Source organism: Echiichthys vipera, assembly GCF_963691815.1.
Source record: "Echiichthys vipera genome assembly, chromosome: 17".
In the NCBI taxonomy this organism is placed as follows: Eukaryota; Metazoa; Chordata; class Actinopteri; order Perciformes; family Trachinidae; genus Echiichthys; species Echiichthys vipera.
In genome coordinates, this window is record NC_139842.1 from 10,678,851 (window position 1) to 10,694,805 (window position 15,955).

At 45.0% G+C, this 15,955-nt stretch overlaps 1 protein-coding gene across 1 annotated transcript in view; it reads right to left on the reverse strand.

The window, feature by feature from the left end:
- Nucleotides 1-15,955, reverse strand: part of tnrc6c1 (trinucleotide repeat containing adaptor 6C1) — a 38,358-nt gene that overhangs the window by 9,415 nt on the left and 12,988 nt on the right. Inside the window, exons 4-5 of the mRNA XM_083931634.1 lie at nucleotides 10,591-10,944; nucleotides 1,579-4,089 (exon numbers count right to left, since the gene is read on the reverse strand). Of these exons, the coding sequence (XP_083787760.1) occupies nucleotides 1,579-4,089; nucleotides 10,591-10,944 (2,865 nt within the window). The remainder of the gene's footprint in view (nucleotides 1-1,578; nucleotides 4,090-10,590; nucleotides 10,945-15,955) is intronic.

The window sequence follows — 15,955 nt, forward strand, 5'->3', positions numbered from 1 at the left end:
ACGTGTCAAGAAAAGCACTTCACAGCACAAATATCTGCATTTATTTATTTATTTTTAAATCAGACATCGGATTAGTGGTCAACCAGTTTGTCAATGCCTGTTGCCAATATCTAGAGACCTACGTATATATAATGCCGGAAGATCAGATAAAATAGTCAAAAATATTGTGTTGGTTCAAGTTTTGGTGCTCATACTGTCTTGAATGCAAAATGGAAAAATGCTAAATTTAACATGAAATAATCTTAACATTCTTCCTGTAAGAGCCCTTATGATAGCTCTCTCTCACAGAAAGGAAGAGTCTTCTTCATTGTTCACTGCTAAATGACTATCTTCTCACAAACTCAGGCTTTCTCTCTTTTTATTCCACATGCTTAAAATTAGATTTTAATTCTTATTTGAATGATTGTAATAATTGCTAAAATTGCAATGTATACAACTGACAGGCCTACAAAAACATAGCATTTGCAACATTTCTCTTTTATTTGATTGGTGTTTTTTTTCTTTTATTCTTCTGTTTTGGAGTTTGAGGTGCCACTCGTGCAGGAAGGCAGAAACCTGGACTCAGCTTAGTAGGATGGTTGACAGAGGGAGAAGCTACCCATTTAAGATTTGGCACAGCCTGGCTGCTCTTGGCAAAAGGGACACAGCACTGTCTCTGCCCCTGTGGCATTGCCAGCCTCATCTTAGCTCTCTCTCCAGGGAAAGGTCATCGCCTAAAGGCTGCTCCAAAATTATAATTGACATTCAACCTTAAAGTATAACTGGCTGAAGCGCAAAAATTGTAATCTTTTCTGTCATTAGTTATTATTAATATTGAGAAGTTATACCACTGGTTCAACCCACTACATGCTCAACAGCCCTTATGCCAGAAAATGGGACCCCTATTGGGTTTTTTGGGGAAGCAAATGAATTCAATGTGGAGTCGGCATGCAGGGTCAAGTTAGTGACAGCAGGTGGCGCCCCCTCTCAGCTCCTAAGAGCTTGCTCCACCTCCTCCCCTCATCAACTGACAGATGGTGGCTCCTATATAATCACACACTTCCGATCCTTCTCAAACTGTTTGTGGTGAATCGCTTTTTTCACAAGGCACTTTGTAAACAGCATTCTTGTGCTTCCTTTGGGTACTCATGAGAGGTTGTCAGGGTTACCCACACAGACGTGTCCGCTGTTGTCAAATGTGAGGAGCCTTATGGAGGGACAGGGCTGGCACTGCCTAAGTCATTTGGATAGTTGAGTAGATGTAAATCCAAAGAGGGCAAACTAGGTCAAGATTTTACCTTTAAGTGGATCAAGAGATTGGATCTTAACAGTACATCGTGCTAACTACCCAACTGGCTCTCATGTTTGACACCCTTACTTTGAACAGTGAAAAAGAAAAGAGACATGCGAAAAACAATAAATGGATATAATTAACATTTTGAAAATCAAAATCAGATCACCTTTGGAATCTGAATGCTGACAATCTAATTTATCTGTTTACTATGAGAGAATTAATTTGATCAACTTGGCTTAACAGGATAGGTGTGAGCTATGTGGCACTATTACATACTGCAAAATCAGAGTATTATGATGTCCTACCTTGAGCTGTCAGGGGACCCCTGTTGTGAGATGGTCCAGACTGGTGTTGGACAACAGGTTCCATGGGCCCACTGGTGGGCCCTTTGTTTTGGGAGTTCTGGATGTGGTTCTGTAAAGGTGCAGGCGGCCCGTGATAGGGGTGATTGTGAGAGTGGGGATGGTTGTTGTTGGGACCTGGGGGGTTATTGCCTCCAGTGTTAACTTTAGCCTGGGATATTCCTGGATTGTTCCTGTCCCACAGGTTGACTGACTTGCTGTAGGTACCAGGGTCACCCCAAGCTGAGGTTCCATCATCTATCTCCATTTTTCGGCGGATTGAAGGTGGGGAGGGCTCTTCCCAGCCTGTAGCCTCAGCTGAGGACTCCTTCTTACTGCCACCCCAGCTTCCACCCTGTTTCACTGAGCTGGAGCCAACCCAAGAGCCTACGCTCCCTCCCCCACTACTTCCACTGGGCCCATCCTGAGGCTTGCCCCCCCAGCTTTGGGGAGGGCCATTGGGACGCTGGCAAACTGTCTCTCCCCAGCCCCCATTTCCTCCAGTTGCAGGTATCGCAGGTCCTGAGGAAGACATTCCCCAGCCTCGTGGGTTTTCCTTCCAGCCTCCTGCTTCTCCCTCCCACCCTGGGTTGGTGGGACTCTTTTTGCTTTCTTCTGGTTCTCTCCATTCCCCTGCATTATTGCTCCCTCCACCATTTCCCCAGCCGTGGGATGATTTGGGTTGCTCTCCCCAGCCCTGGGATGTTGTCTTGTTGCGAGAATCATCCCAACCAGTTGACTTCTCCTCTCCCCAGGTTTGACCCCCATTCTTGGGTATACTTGTGGTGGGGCCTCCTGTTGAAGGATTCCCCCAGCCACCAGGGCCACCTGGGGGTTTAATGTTAGTGGGAGGCTCTCCCCAACCAGAGCTAGGCTGATTGTTAGAAGCTATGCTTCCACCCCAACCTGAAGCTCCCTGAGAACCAGGCACATCATTTTTGCTCCCAGGGTCATTCCTGGGAGAGGGGCCTATGTTAGTGTTGGAGGGCCCCTGAGCATCGCTTGGAGTGGTTGGGCCAGAGCCCCATGATTCAGTGGCTGCATCATTCTTGCGTTTAATATTGTCCATGTCCCAAGAGGTGTGCTGGCGAACAGGGGTCTGTCCCCAGCCAGTGTTACACAACACTCTGGGGTCCAGATCCTGGGCAGGCAGCAGAGGAGCCTGATTTTCTCTGGATGAGGAGTCTCTGTGCTGGGGGTTTCCTTCCATACTGTCAATGCTCCCTTCACTTGCACCAGCTGTGCTCACAGCTCTGTTCCAAGGACTAGCCTGTAGATCCTGGGGAGGAGAAGTGGGGGCATCCCAGCCTCCCTGGGCCTCCTCAGTGCGCTGCTTACCCCAGTTTCCACCAGACTGTTCACCCCAGCCTCCAGAGTTTCCTGCTCCTCCACCTCCACGGCCCCAGCCAGAGTCCCAGCCAGGTGCCTCCTTAGATGAAGGTGCCTTTGAGTCGCCACTGTTACCCCATACTGAGCTACCATCTTCTCCATTAACCTGTGGGCCCCCTGGGGGGGTCTGTCCCATGGAACCCATGCCTACAGGTGCACTACCCCAGCCGGGCAAGTTGCGGATGGGGCTGGGGGGTTCCTGTTTATTAGTGTGATTTGGTCCATCAGTTTTAAGGTTCTGAGGTTCTGAACTGAAAGACACATTCGTGGACGGGGAGGGGTGTGGCTCTGAGGTGTCAGAGGCCATTATGCTACCCCAGGCGCTGCCAATCCCAGAGGAGTTGCTGTTAGTGTTGGCTCCAGTGCAGGTGCTGGTCTGGGCTGGCGGGGGGCCAGGTGGATTACAGAGGTTGGGTGTAGGTTGAGGAGGTGAAATGGTGTTGGCTCCCCCTGAGCTGCCTCCCCCTGTGCCACCCCCATCGTGCCCCAACATGGGCCAGGCAGACGGGTTGGCATTAGGGTTTAGGTTCAAGTTAAAGTTGGTAGTGGAGGATGATGAAGAAGACCCCCAGCCTCTGCTGCCCCCTCCCCCAACTGGGCTGTCATTCTTCCCTTCACTCCCCACTGAGGACTGAGGGGGGCAATGGGAGGGTCCAGGCCCAGAGCCCCAGCTGCGATTGGCTGCAACCTGGCTAGAGAGCATGCTGGTTCCAGTATGATTGGCAGGGCTGGGCCCACTGTTGGCCTTGCTGCTAAGGTGGTTGGCAGAGAAGTGGCCTGTCTGGCTATTGGCCCCCGTGGCCATACTCACTGTACTACAACCACTACTAGTACTACTACTGCTGCTGCTGCTGCTGCTGGTCAGGTGACCAGATTCACTGTCCAAAGGGCATCCTCCTGTAGAGACCTGGCTCTGGCTGAGGGTTATAGAAGGCCAAGCCTCTGTGTCCTTCTGGTCAATGATCAGTTGATCCCAGCCACTGAGATTGGTGGAAGATGTAGCACTTGTGGCACTCCTGTTGGCTGGCAGGTGTCCCCAGAGGGGATTATCATACTTGGCTCCCTGGCCACTCTGTGGGGGCAGTTCTGTATGGGAGGAAAGAAAAAGAATAGGACATGAGCATAAGGATGATAGAAGAGAGGTATATGACATGTACGTCATCACACCCACGTATGCTTAGTAAGGTTGAAAAACCATGGCAACATGGAAGGTGTCTAAATAGGCATACATAGACTTCACAAGATTCTTTATTCATGAAAATAAATACCCCTCACACTGAAAATGCAAAAACACATAGAATGATTAACGTGATAGCAAAGAGAGTTTTAATTAGAAAATAAAAAACGTGTGCACTCTATTCAAACACTATGCTATCACTTTTTTTTTCAAATACATTATGACTCAAGCAAGGACTAATGCTCTCAAAGATGTAACTAAAATTAAAATGAGATAATAATCAAAGTGTAACAACATATTACGTCACAGTATTGTCTGACAAAGAAACCCCTTATGGATTGAGGTTAAAAATGACTTGTCTCACATGCTTGACTGGCTGCTGTATTGCAATTCTCAAAGCTAAATATTACTGAGCAATTAAAAAATATGTTTTATTCATAGATGTTGGGAATTCAGATATCCATGACGGACATAAGCAATCAGTTATCCTTAAAATACCTTAACTGACTTCCTAACCATTGCAGTTATGACCTCTACTTGACAGCAAGCGCATACTCTGCACTAGCCCTAGGCAGCCTGTCTCCTCACCAACACGTCAGCCTCCATCTGCTTGTGTAACTTCTCTGACAACCAAAAGAAATGCTATGGATTATTTCTCTCCCTGTGGAGTGAGTTGAGCAACTCTCAGGAGTGAAACTACTTTAATGATCAACCTTATGCACCCCATTTCTGCTGTTCTTTGTGCTGTGGCAGCTTGTTGTTTACATGTGCCTTCACATGCATGTGTAGTTTGTATGCAAAGACTAACTGTCTCACAACAACATGAGAGAAGTGACAGCATTTGTGTACCACCCCGTTTTCAAGCTTACTTCAGTGCTTGCAACTAAAGGAAAGAGAGGAGGCGGCGAGAGAGCAGGGGAAAAAAAAGAGTGCCCTGTGTTCCTGACACACACAGCGCTGTCGTTCTGTAGCGTCACTCTACTGAGTAGTGCAGGGCCGCCATTTTCTCACTCCGGAACTGCAGCCAAAAAGGCTCTGAGCCATCGCCGCTTTAATAGCATGCATCTCACTAACAATGATAAACACAAAGCAGAAGAACACAACACTGCATGCCTGCAATGCACCGTTACTGCAGCTTTAAGGTTTTTTTTTTTGTGTGTGTGTGTGTGTGTGTGTGTGTGGGGGGGCGAAATAAAACAAAGGCACTCTCTAGCACGCCCCCCCCCCCCATCTTTCAACCTTTCAAAACTGTCACTAAATATTTAGCCAAGACCACTCCATCTGCAATTAGCACTGCCGCCCACAATGGAAAGCCTCGTGAATAGCAGTGGCAGGCAAGAGCGAGAACGAGAAACCTGACAAAAGCATGCTGCACCCCCTTCTGCGCTGGAGCGTCAATTTTCTCACAAATGCACGTGTTTATATATGAATAAGCATGTCATAAGATCACACATGACGTCAAATGTCTGTTTTTGTTTGAATGTATGACTGCTAGCTTTGAATGCTGTGATTATGAGCAGCAAGAGCAGCAACAGCAGCAGCAGCAGCAGCAGGCTTTGGCTTGTGCTTTCTGGGCACAGGGCAAGGACATGAAATGAACAAGTTCATACAGATCTGGTCACAGTGCACGATTAGGGACCGGTGATCTGCATGGAGGGTGAAGGATAACCAGAGCAGATAACAAGAGCTGACAGTTAAAAAGAAAAAAAAAAAAGCACAGCAGTCCCCTGGATCAAGGCTGCTATTGTTTACAAATGATCCCAGCACCCACGCAACAACACAATAAGTCAATGTTTAGTAGAGAACAGAGTCCCTTTATGGCTGAGATTCAGCCCCCTGTGCCTCTCCACTGTGAAGACCTAACATGCGGTGGGATCATGCAGTACTGCTGCATGGCTGCTCGCTCCTTTGTGTGTTAACATACACAGTGTAGAGACTGTATTTACTGTGTGGATGCATACACACTGTGAAACAGAAAATCACACTCGCTACTTCTTGAATGCTCAAATCAGCATGCAAACCTTCCTTTCATGTTTTCCTTCAGTTTCAAACCGTTTTAATCCAAGACATGTACAATAAGAGTAAGGTGTGTGTATGTGTGTGTCTCTGTGTGTGTGTGTGTGTGTGTGTGTACATGTTATTGTGTGTGTGTGTGTGTGTGTGTGTGTGTGGGGGGGGGGGGGTACAAGGGTCAGGTAAAGAGGGATCATGAAGAATAAAAATACAAAGACACGAATGGAGGTTGAGACTTTGAAAGAGGAAGTAATCTAGGAGGGCTGTGGGCCTCAGCTGGACTGATCCTGGCTTAATTAAGTCCCAGAGGGGCAAAGAGACTAGATGGTAGAGAGCTGACAATGCATGCTGCCAGCCAGATGAACAAGCTCTCTGATAGACACACATGGACACGCACCTCCCAGGAATGTGCTACCTCTGTGTTTAGTGATCATTGCGTTTGATTTGGTGCACTTAAAAAAGCCTCTTACTGCGTAGGAGCAGCTTTAATGATTGTTTATTCAACTGATGAAAAAGGAATTGGCAGCTATAAATCATTTTTTAGGCAACATGCCTAACCTTCACTGGTTCTTTTTTTTTCTCAGATGTTGATTTGATTTTTGGCATATATAGTAGTAAACTGCATATTGGCATGCCGATGGTCAGATAAAGCCTTGGGCTTTGGGAAATATATGGACTTTTTATTTTATTTTTACAAACTTTGACATTTATTTGACAAAACAATTAATAGATAAATCTAGAAAATAATAATCAGATTGATCAATGTAAAGTTTCAGTACTAAATGTGTTAAAGCATAAAGCAACATAAATTTGTACATCATCATCTACTATAGATTGTAAATCTGAGACATTGTACGAGCATTTAATAATCAAATGACAACATATAGACAGCATTTGTCTAACAAAATATTATTCCAGTGGCCATTACTGAACTACAAACTGATTTTTGTGTTGCAAAGATTTAAGGATCTGAGAGGGTCTATGATGCCAATATGACAAAAACAGAATGCCAACAACTCTTGACTGAACCAAAAGAGTTCTCGTAGGCCTAGGAGGACACACACATAACACTTGGCAGCCTTTTGTTACTGCTACTGTTGGGAATATGCTGAAGTGGCACAGATTTTAGTTGAATTGTATTCATCCAGGGACAAATAACTGCAGCTTAATGTCAGGGACTATACAGAAATATATGCAAGAAACTCTGTCATCCTACAGATGCTTTCTGTGTAGCTGCTTTGCAATGAAAGCAATGTTATTATCTCAAATGAAAAGACAAACATAGGGACAAAACATTAAAGTCAACATCTAAGACATCTGGTTCGAGTATCCCCTTCTCCTCTTCCTCTAGAGGATAAACCAGGTCAAGGGCTTTCACCAGCATGCCAGTCTTAAAATAGCTTGCTCTCTCACGCCTCCTACATGAAAGGGCCCTGGGATATGGATTGTAAGCCAAGCAAAACGCAACACTGGGAGAAGGCTATAATAATGGGAAGATTGACAGACTTACATATAGTATGTGCAGCATGACTAATCCTGGCTGCCCTGGGGCCAAGAAGGATATGTGTGAGCTGTGGTGTTGGTATGGCGGAGGTGGAGGAGGTGAACGCATGTGCATCAGAGAACAACGAGTACAGTAGAGAGAGCGAGCGCAGCAGGGGCACTGAGTGAGCGAGCAAGAGAGGCAAGATAGATATGCAGAAAGAGCGAGTGCTGAAGATTTGTGGTTAACAGAAAGCTGATGTTTAATCACATCACAACACGTCCCAGTCCTCTTTGAGGGGATTCCCAACACTCTTTTACAGCATCATTAGCAGACTTGAAGAGGACATCAAGTCTAGTATGCCATGCATACACTCTCTCAGTTCGCCACTAGACAAGCTATATACACATTTGCTGCATTGTTCCTTCACTTGATAAGGCCTGTTTACATTAAGATGTGGTTTGTTGGTGTCAGCCTCTGTTGTGCTTAGCAAATACAATGCCTACGGTTACATAAAACCTTGATTGCTTTACTGGCTTTAACTAGGGTGTTAGACAAATGCAAAAATCTTAAGTGCTATAGCCTTCACATTCTATGACAACAAGATAATTTGATTAGTTAATAGTCAAACTAAGTCAGAGTAGGCCAGGGTTACTACATTATTGCTACACAAAGACAGATGCACTTCATTTAAGTGCAAAGAAAAGGGATTTCCTTCTGCCATTTAACTAAATACCCTCAACGATCTTAAAGAAATAGTTCGACCTAAAATGATCAGTTGTATTTCAATTACACCCTGTGTTACCTTGAAGTCTAGTTTTTCTCGAATGCGGCAAGTTTTTTTTTTCCATTTTAGTTTATTTTTTCACGGTGGAGGCATGGAAGAAAAACAGCATTTTCTTCAAGAATTCAAGGTAACACTGGGCGAGTAATTGATGTACAAATGATCAATTTGAGGGTTAAGTATTCCTTTAAGGGTATTTATTTATACAGATATGAAATCTAAACTCTTGTCTTTAACCTTGACCATTAAAAGAACCTCAGTGGTTGCAGATGCGTGCCTTTACAGCTGAGCAATACTGTATATGTCAGGCAGAGCAGGGAAGGGAATATTTGGGTTTACATACATGCACACTTTTAAATTTGGACACACGTACCACGTTTATCAGCCCTTTTCAAGACAGCCAACATGTGACCGGGTAATGAAAGATGGGGTGAGACGAGGTGGAGTCAGGGAATGGGGAGAAGAGAAAGAGGGGAGGGAATGAATGCATCTAGTGTGCTTGTACTGTTAGCTATCTGCAAGAAATGAAAGTAGGGAGGGGGACTATCATTCTATCAGCACACACGGCTGTAGAGAAAGTGATGGCAGTGGGTTTACCTGTGGCGCTCTGAATGTGTGCTGAATAACAGTTCTGCATATTTAACAAACCAGAAACGAAGTTGTAAGGTTTTTCAACTGAGGCATTAGTTGCTTGAAGAGATCGATCGTAAAGGGAGATCGAGTGGAGCATCATGTGCAAAACTTCTCTCTGCACCAGTTCAGCATGAAGTCTCAGTAAAGGTATATATACAAAAACCTGCCACTGGACTCCTATCTGTGTTTCAGGCTGGAAGGTTCTCCTGTCCGTTCGTCCTAATGTAATCAGTCAGTTCAAAGAAACAGAGAGCAAAAGCAGAGCAGAGCAGGCCTGCCAGAGAAGGGCGGAGAGAAGCAGCAGCTTTTACCGTAAGCCATGAGTCACTTCAGCCCACAGTACTGGACCTCTGCCATGCTCGCTCTCTTCTTGCTTTCTTTCCTTCGCACTCAGTCTTTCTATCAGTGCCAGGGCAAGCCCACTGAGGCGCTCAGCCAACTACCTCGCTCCATATGGCTCCTCCTCCAAAAAACAGGAAATACTGTAGGGCTGGTCAGCAAAGGCTCAATGGAGAGTGGGAGGATGATGATGACAGGGAGGAGGAGGAGGAGGAGGAGAAAGAAATGAGGACAGGGTAAACATGTCATTGCCATGGAGATAGAGCTGCATTCAAACAGCACCAGAGTCGTTGGTCAATGCTCAGACAAACTTGGTAAAAATCTGTTTCCCTTCACCAGACCAGACAATAAAATGTGCCAAGTGCCCTCAAAAGTAATTTCAACATCATCGTCTTCAAAAAGCACAAGATACTTTATAAAAGGAGAATAGACCTTTACCACTGGGAAATACATAAGAATACACACACACACACACACACACACACACACACACACACACACACACACACACACACACACACACACACACACACACACACACACACACACACACACACACACACACACACACACACACACACACACACACACACACACACACACACACACACACACACACACACACACACACACACACACACACACGCGCGTGTTTACTCTCCTTCTTTTTCCTCCGTATTCCTCAATCCCCGCTTCTAATTCCCAGCCAGGCAGAGTGAAAATAAACAGCAGCACCTGTGAGGCACTCTACAGGTACACCACACTGTTACAATCACAGTGCAATAGTAAATATAGCCACTCTCATTCAAGAATGCAAATGCCAGTATATGCAAAGCACAGCCGCTCTTGGGCACAGTGGATATAAGTCATCGCTGTTGGATTGGGTTGTAAATAAGAACGTCCACATCGTGTGTACATAATATATGTGAGGCTTTTCTTTTCTTGCCGTGTAAAAAGGCTGGTTTAAGTTTGAAGTGTGAGGTAACCCAATGTAGGTGACTAATAAAACCACACAGTGACCCTATTTTCTATTGAATGCCACTCCCCCCACTAATTAAAGATTAAAGGTCACATCACAAATAAAATAAAAGCGATTCAAAACAACCTTCAACTCTCCAAGAGCAACACACTGCCACATGTAAAAAAACACTGGCTGACCTGTAGGCAGGCTGGCTGTGGAGGAAGAGGAGCAGGAGGGAGAGGAGTGTATGGCTACTGCTGCTGCAGGTTCAGTAGTGGAGGGACGTCCGGTCGTGGTGAGAGGCAGAGTCCCGGAGGGCAGAGGCTGGCCCCGCTTCAACAGCTGCTTGTGCTCCTGCTGGCGAAAGCGTGGGGGCACCTCTCTTGGCGGGTAGCGCTGCTGGAGCAGAGTCTGGGGCTGCTGTGCTGTCTGCGGCTGACCTCCAGAGGGGGTACGCTTGCCATTGCCACTGCTTGGGGGTACAGATGGGACGGCACTGGGGTTGACGGGGGGAAGAGGAGGGGTGGGGTCGAGCTTGGAAGAGTCTGGCACTGTGGTGGGGGACAGGTCACAAGAGAGCAGAAATGCAGGGATGAGGGAGGTAGAGGAGCATTAGGAGCACAGTTGTTGAGCTCATACTAGTACCAAAATATTTATTAACTGATTAGACAATAAAAACTTTACTGACTGTTTAATTGCATGTGTCATTATATTTGACATTTTTAAAGAACAAAAGAAAATTGGACCAGTGGTATTAAGTGAAGTGAACTTTCTTCCCCTCTGGACCCCTTGCTCTTTTCTGGAAAGCTATTGTTGAGCATTTTCTTCACTGCTTCTTTTCAAAGCTGTGGTCACTTTTGGATGAGGGCCATGATGTTAAATTCAGAAAGGCAAATGAGGAGAAATGCACAAGATTTGCTCTCCCGGCTGGCTGAAGCTTGATGCTAGGCAGTGGTCAATCTAAACACATGGCTGGTCTTTGGAGAACCAAAGAACTGTAATAATCTCTGAGCGGTACTGTAATAAACCTTCAGCCTTCAGGGATGCCAAGACGCACAACTCTCACAGTCTGTCACAGATGAGAAGTGATGAATAGGTCAAGTACCAGATAATGGACCAAGATCTGCTTGCTGCATGATTTTGGGCAATTGTCTTCACCAGGAAAGTACTAGAGTGCTCAGTGCCCCGTCAACATTTCAACATAACATATTCATGGTTTGCAGCGGGGTATGGCCCCTGAAATGATCACCTCTCTGGGCTCTACCAAAGCTGTTAGTTATAAACTGCTCGCACAGCTGCTGAAGCAAAGTACTCCTGTCCTACTGGCTTTAGTTGGACTTAGCAACAGAGTGTGATTTTTGTCTCTCTCCCTCACTCACAGACAAAAGTAGTAACAATTTACTGTGTTTATATTTTTTAAACTTGCAATAACTCCACTTGGGGGCAGCGGAAAACAGTTGTGAACATAAAAAATGACCCATCAGACTTGTTAGAAGACAATTACTTATTTATTTAGACATCTAGCCATTATGTAGTTATACATTACCACCCAGCTCAGTGGCTAAAGCAGGCACCCCATATACAGAGGCTAAACCCAGCGGCCTGGGTTCGACTACGACCTACAACCTATATCGCGCGACCCCCCCCCCTCTCTCTCTCTTCCATTTCCTGTAAAAAAAAATCTAGCTATGCAAATAAAGGCATTAAAGTCCAAAACAACAAATCTTAAAAAACACACACAAAAAAAGAGTTGTGTTTGTGGTCACCTGACGGACCTCTCTTTTAGTTATATTTTTGGTGTTTATCAACTCCTGAGTAAAATATTTGACTCTTTTAACTGCTCCAATAGCTTGACCGCCTTTGTAGATGAAAACAGCTGCCTGCTGCGGCCGAAAACAATGGTATGAGAGCGGTGAGAGTGGACCAAAACAGTAAGTTGCAGGCCAGACAGCAAACAATGAGCTGAAATTTGCTATAAAGCGGATTCAGGTGATACATTTATGTGGGTTCATCACCACAAGCGATGCCTCTCTATTACAAATACTGATATTGTAAAAAAATATTGATTATAGCCGTTTTAAAGACATTCAAACATACAAATTTACACACTGTAAATGTCACTTTATTCGTTTTGTAAAAAAAAAAAAAAAGAAGCCAAAGCTGTTAAGTTTTAAAGTCCTCAGCAGGCTAACATACTGTAGCTGAATGTGGGAGTGCAAGGTTAGAAGTCACCACTAAGTCAAACAGGATGATCAGCTTGGGGTCACAGAGCCGCTGCTGGGTGAGATGCATCATGGGACACAAAGCACACTGGATAATCGCCTCAGTACATTTCATTACATAATAGCACAAGCTGGTAAACTAGAACGTAAACAGGATGCAAAAAATGTGTTTAAAGTCTACACGTTCTGCACAGGAAGAAACCCAAATGTCAGCTGATGTGACATAATGTGCACCAAAATGTAATTCTTGGTGATGAACTACAGGATGCGGAAGGAGAAAAAAAAACATTGTCAAGGCAGCAACCAAAAGAAAAAGAAAATCTTTGTGTGGTCAAACTGAGTTATAAGGAGCAGTGCTTCACCATTGGCCGCCGTCCCGAGTGTGTGCAGTGAAGCAACGAATAACTCGCACACATGCGGCCGGCCCGACACACACAAAAACAAAGAGTTATGTAATGCTGAGGCCCACACTGAGGGGAGAGGACAGGATGGTGTCGTAGAATACAGCCTTGTAAATACTGACGGACATGATCGCATTTTACAACCAATTACTTCTCTTCCACATTTTTCTGTGCATGTTTGTGTCTGTCATGCATGTGTGGGGGTTTCCTGTCATTTTTGCCCCCCACTACTGCAGCCCCTCTATGGGCTACAACCACCGTCTGCATGGTCTGATCCAGTTTCACCCGCATCTGTCTGCATGTCTCCCTCTCCCTGCAGCTAAGGAATCAGGGGGGAAGCTCTAGAGCTGGAGCTCGCCTCTCAACGGATTTCTCTACATCTGCTCCATTTCCTCTCCGCTCTTGTGCATCCCTCCCCACCTCTGCGTGTTCTCCCTCATTCACTGTGATCTACTTTTATCCTCGTCATTATTGCTCTATTAAGGGTGGCAGATAATTCACGGCAAATTCTCCCTGCTGTTTTTAAGAGGTGATTTCCTCTTAAAAACAAGGGACTTTGTGGTTGTGCCACAATGCATAATAATAGTTATGGAGGCGATCATTATACAGTTGGGGCTCTCTGATGTGTGACAGATTCTTCTGGAAGCTGGGGGAAGGGGGAAGCTGGCTGGCTGCTCTGTCAGCCAATCGGAAAGAGGAGACGATATGGGAGAGGGAGGGGGAGCAAAAGAGAGAGCTGACGTACAGGAGGAAGGAAAGGAGGTAGAGCAGTAAGGGTAAGTGAGGAAGAGAATGGTGCTTGCGTGCGTGCGTAAGACAGTCTCCACCCCCTTGCATGCTCCACTGTGAGCTCGAGCCTCACTGCCTGAAACCAACTCGGGTCTAAATCTTCTTACAATTAGAACACATTTGCTTATAGTATGCCAGGCTGCGCTGGATTCTTCAATGACAAGTCCTACACGTTCAGTAACCTCAAAGTGATGCATTATAGTAAAATGCTCTGTTAACCGCAATTGAGTTCATTAATTGAATACCTCTGGCATCAGCAAGGTGTGGCTTATTAAAAGTCTCACAAGGCAGTGCTTCTCAGAAAAAAGTCAAATAGAGTAATAAGAGATCTGAGTCACTTGCTCTGACAGTCTATTTGCAAAAACACAGTCCTCAGCTGTGCGAGTGCACAGGAGAATTCCCAGTTCATCAAAGATGCACATCAAACTGTGGCCTTGGGGCTATGTGCGCTTCATGCAGAGGAAGACAACCCATTTTCCACTTTAAAAGGGGTCTTGATTTTCCAAGAGGAAAGATGATAGCATGCTTGCCTTACTGTTTAAGACCTAGAGGTTGGGGGGGGGTGGGGGGGGGTTGTCTGGGAATGGATATCAGAGAGTTGGAGGTAGGTGAAAAAAAGGAGAGGGTGGAGAGCACTGATGCTCCCCTTCTGTCTCCCTCTCAGGTGAAAGAATAAAAACAAACTATATGACCTTGAAGATAAAGGATCCTTCAGTGTGTGAGCTTTATGAGTGGAGGTCCATAGATAACAAATGTTCAGGACCCACAGGAGTACACAAGCCCATGCAAACCCTTAAAGTACCTGTAATACTCAGTTCAGTCGGTTCATGAGGCATTTTCCTCTTGCTGGGTAAATCTAATATTGTGCAGAGAGCATGCCATTTAACAACTGATGCTGCTTCAAATGTGGACCTGAGTGAAAGTGCTTGGGAGATAGATCACTGCTGATTCCAATACTATCAGAGCATGTCATGCTCCATGCTGACTCATGCTTTCCATTCATTTAAGTGTAACGCCTTGCTTTTAGGTGGAATATACACAGATATACACATGCACTCTTCAATGGGCAGTAAAATATAGAATACTGTTCTCTGCAAAGAACACTACATTTGGGGCAAGCTTTGAATATATTGAGAGGGGGATCCATTAACTGCATCTGCACCGTCTTACTAATGGTTATAACGTTTAACACAATTAATAATCCCCTTTAGGAGGGTAAAACATCATGGCACACAACAATTTGTAAAACTAATAATCGCACATTCACAACACTGCCAAACGGCATGTTTTCATATTCTATGTACTTCATATAGTAGAATAAGTCACTATAAACTGATAATAGTGACACAAAGACTATACCACCCAGCACTACATCAATCTATCATTTTATGAACATGATCTTTTGTTTAATAAAATGGCAGCACAGTCACAAAATCTTTATTAACAGAATAAAGTTCCATAAAGAAATGCAGAAAAAAATAATCATACTTTTTGGGATAAAAAGGTGACTGTAGCACACTGTATTTCAACTGTATCGTATATCTGGTGTTGCTGCCAAAGTGTCACAGTACACTACTTGAACTAAAGCAAAAAACGGAAACATGGAAATTACTAGATCCTTATCAGCTGTCTATTAAAGAGGAGGCAGCAGAAAGCGTATCATAGCGAATCATGAGCGAGGAAGGGAGGCAGGTCTTCAGGGTCCTCCATCTCTTCCCTCCTGTGGGCTTTAAAATGTGAGCAGCGAGTCTCACAAGAGAGAAGATTAAAGGGCTTAATTAGAAGTGCATAAATATGACACTGTAGTTAAGAGGGAAAACCCTCCCTCGCTGCATCACATTCAGCACACACAAAATGCTATTTAAAAGCACATCATGTCTGACAACATATTGTGAAGTGCACAAGGTCAGAGCTTTTATCAAATGGTATCTGAATGGTGCAACAAAATCACACACCTGAGTGGTATAATGATTACCGGCTACTCTCGCCAGCGACAAACTCATCTTTTAATAGTGTTTCTAGTCAGAACTAGAAGAGCCAGATGATATATTTGAGGAGGGCTGCCTGTGTGCCGGCTGCTCTCAGAAGACAGGTGACAGACAGACAGATAGACAGACAGACAGCTTTCTTGTCCCTGGCCTTTTGTGCCA